Raw genomic sequence first — 2,558 nt, 5'->3', positions numbered from 1 at the left:
GCTCAATATCATCCACTGCTACGCTACTTTTCATATGAATTTACCACGACCAATTACAAAGAATCCCTCAACATGGAAATTTCCACAACCCATGCACAGAGCAATTATGATTGGGGTGACTGACAACCACAAAATCGATTTGATGATCACAGAAAACAATAAGGAAGATTCTGAATTTGAATCTGATGGTGTTATGATTTCAAAGTTCCTCATCAAATTTAATGATTCATGGTTCATTATCAAGATGAGATAATCAGAAAAGAAAATCACACAATTAAATTCAAAAACTTTGTTATTTTTAATGTGAACTCTGAAAACTACATGCTGTTGATCAGAGGAGATCCTTTTTAAACGGATATAATATTACTAAATCCCAACTAGTGGAAACTATTTTTGTTTCGAATTGAGCTTAACAAAATTCTCTGTAGTGTATAACAAAACCCAAATTTTGATTTATCACATTTTTTGCTATTTCTTCTCTGGTTTTCCATTCCCGTCGTCCATCACAGCCAACCCAATTGTTTCCAATTCCCCAGATTGACATGACTTGAGCTCAGACTGCTCACCATTAATGAGCTCCTGAGCTAAAACTGTGTGGTGAATCCAATCAGTTCGGAAAACAACAGCCAACGTCAAAGCAGAACAAACTGCAACGGCAATCAGAAAGCCCATCAGAAGCCCAACTAATCGGAGCTTCCATTGAAAGGCAAGAAAAACTCCAATGGGGAGACCAAACAGATAGAAAGAACCCAAGCTCAGAAACACACCCACAGTCGGCCTGGCAGTTCCCCGCAGAACACCGCCCGCCACTGTGAGCGGAAAGTTAAAAATCTCCGCTACGGCCATGAAGCACATTAATTTCCCCACTCCCCCTAAAACTCCCTGGTCCGTGCTGAACACCATTCCCCAGGCATTGCGTCCCACAATCATGGCTGACGCTCCAGCGCACCCCACCACAACGCTCAGCCCAACCGCCACCACTGCCGCGTGGTACGCCCCCACCGGATTATTTCCCCCCAATTCGTTTCCCACACGTGTGGAGGCGCAAGCCGCCAATGCTATTTGCAGAGAGTACAGAATCTGATCCCCATTTAAAACTACCACAAGCTCTGAAACGGCCTCCTCAGCCTTGGGAAGACGCCCAGTTATGAGCATCAGGATTTCATAGCACCACCATTCTAAGCAGGTTAACAGACATGAGGCCACCGAGAGCTTCAGCAATGGAGCCCAGCCAGTGCGCCACCAGTTCTCCGCCTGAGTAGTTTTATACAGCCCGGTTTTATACACATATGTTAAGAGCATGACTACCACATTGCAGTCGCTCCAGAAGATCGCCAGAGCTGTGCCCTTAACGCCCAGATTTTGCAAAGCCATGTTGATGGGCAAGTGGAGAATGAGAGCTATGGCGGAGGCCACCATCATGGGCTTCGTTATGCACTGTGATCTCAGGTAAATTCTCAGCGGTACCAAAACAGAGGTTGCCGCCAGATCAGGCAGGAGAAACATTAGGTATGTTCCTGCTACCTTGGAAATTTCTTTGTCTTGGCCCAATTCCAACAGTAGTTTGGTCACATTTAGCCATAGGAATCCTATGGGGAGGCTTGTGAGGAAAAGTAGTATGATTCCTCTGTAAAGCGTGGCTCCTAGGAGCTTATAGTTGGCTGCTCCGAAGGCTTGGGCGCAGAGAGGCTCCATTCCAGCAGAAAGGCCTGTGAGGACTGAGAAAGCTGTTACATTGGCGAAGGTGAGGGCTAAGGCTCCTCCTGCCAATTCTAGCTTCCCCTGCCTTCCTAGAAAGGCTGTTGATATCACCATTCTCCCAAACCACATCATGTTCATGGCTGCAATTGGCAAGCCTATGGATTTCTGGTTTTGGAGTTCCCATAAGACCTGCTTCCACCCGGGCCATTGCTTTAGATCTTCCTTGGTGTTGCTTCTCTGCAGCAATAATGATCCTTCTTCGCCATGGGCTTTCTCCACGTCCTCTGCACCCATTTCCCAAGTCTTGCCAAAATTGCAGCAAGTTTGTTGAACAATTTCAGTCAGTTGGGCAATGGTCCTTGCACACATTTGAGTTGCTTACACGACTCTCTTATTTAGCCTTAGTGGCAGGCTTACATAGGAAGGAATGAATAAAGAGGGAGCCGTTGGAATCTTTGGCGGGTGTTGTGCTGTGACTCGTGAATGAAAGCGGTTTTAATGGACATAAAAAGGATTTAAAGGAAGAAAGCAGCACATCACTTTTAGTGCTCCTCGTTGTGTATCGTGTCATGTCGCTTCATGTGACTGCCTCTGTTTCCACCCAATGCAAATTGGGAATGGAAGATTTGGTGTGGGACAAATATTTCAAATGGTAATGGGATGATCTGTTATAAGAGAAGTGTGGATGAATATGTTTGTTTGTTTGGATTAGTCATATTTGGTTGATCAATGGTGGATGAATATATTTGTGGTTTTGGTGTCTAGGCAAGTTTACAGTGTCTAAAATTGACTTGTACTGTTTACAGTTTATATATTATATCTTTAAATTTACATTAGATTGTTTAAGGATTGGTTGT

At 44.5% G+C, this 2,558-nt stretch overlaps 1 protein-coding gene across 1 annotated transcript; it reads right to left on the bottom strand.

Annotated features, from left to right (window-relative positions):
• Positions 1–279: 279 nt before the first annotated feature.
• Positions 280–2,278, bottom strand: LOC131068333 (protein DETOXIFICATION 56). The gene has a single exon (XM_058003513.2). It carries the CDS (start codon positions 2,068–2,070, stop codon positions 469–471), a length of 1,602 nt encoding a protein of 533 aa, XP_057859496.2. The 5' UTR covers positions 2,071–2,278; the 3' UTR covers positions 280–468.
• Positions 2,279–2,558: the final 280 nt, after the last annotated feature.

This window comes from Cryptomeria japonica, chromosome 11 (assembly GCF_030272615.1).
Source record: "Cryptomeria japonica chromosome 11, Sugi_1.0, whole genome shotgun sequence".
NCBI lineage: Eukaryota > Viridiplantae > Streptophyta > Pinopsida > Cupressales > Cupressaceae > Cryptomeria > Cryptomeria japonica.
This window is presented reverse-complemented; position numbering and strand designations above follow the sequence as displayed.

Coding starts and splice junctions, on each gene's coding strand:
- LOC131068333 (XM_058003513.2), bottom strand. CDS start 2,070: ATGTGTGCAAGGACCATTGCCCAACTGACTGAAATTGTTCAACAAACT.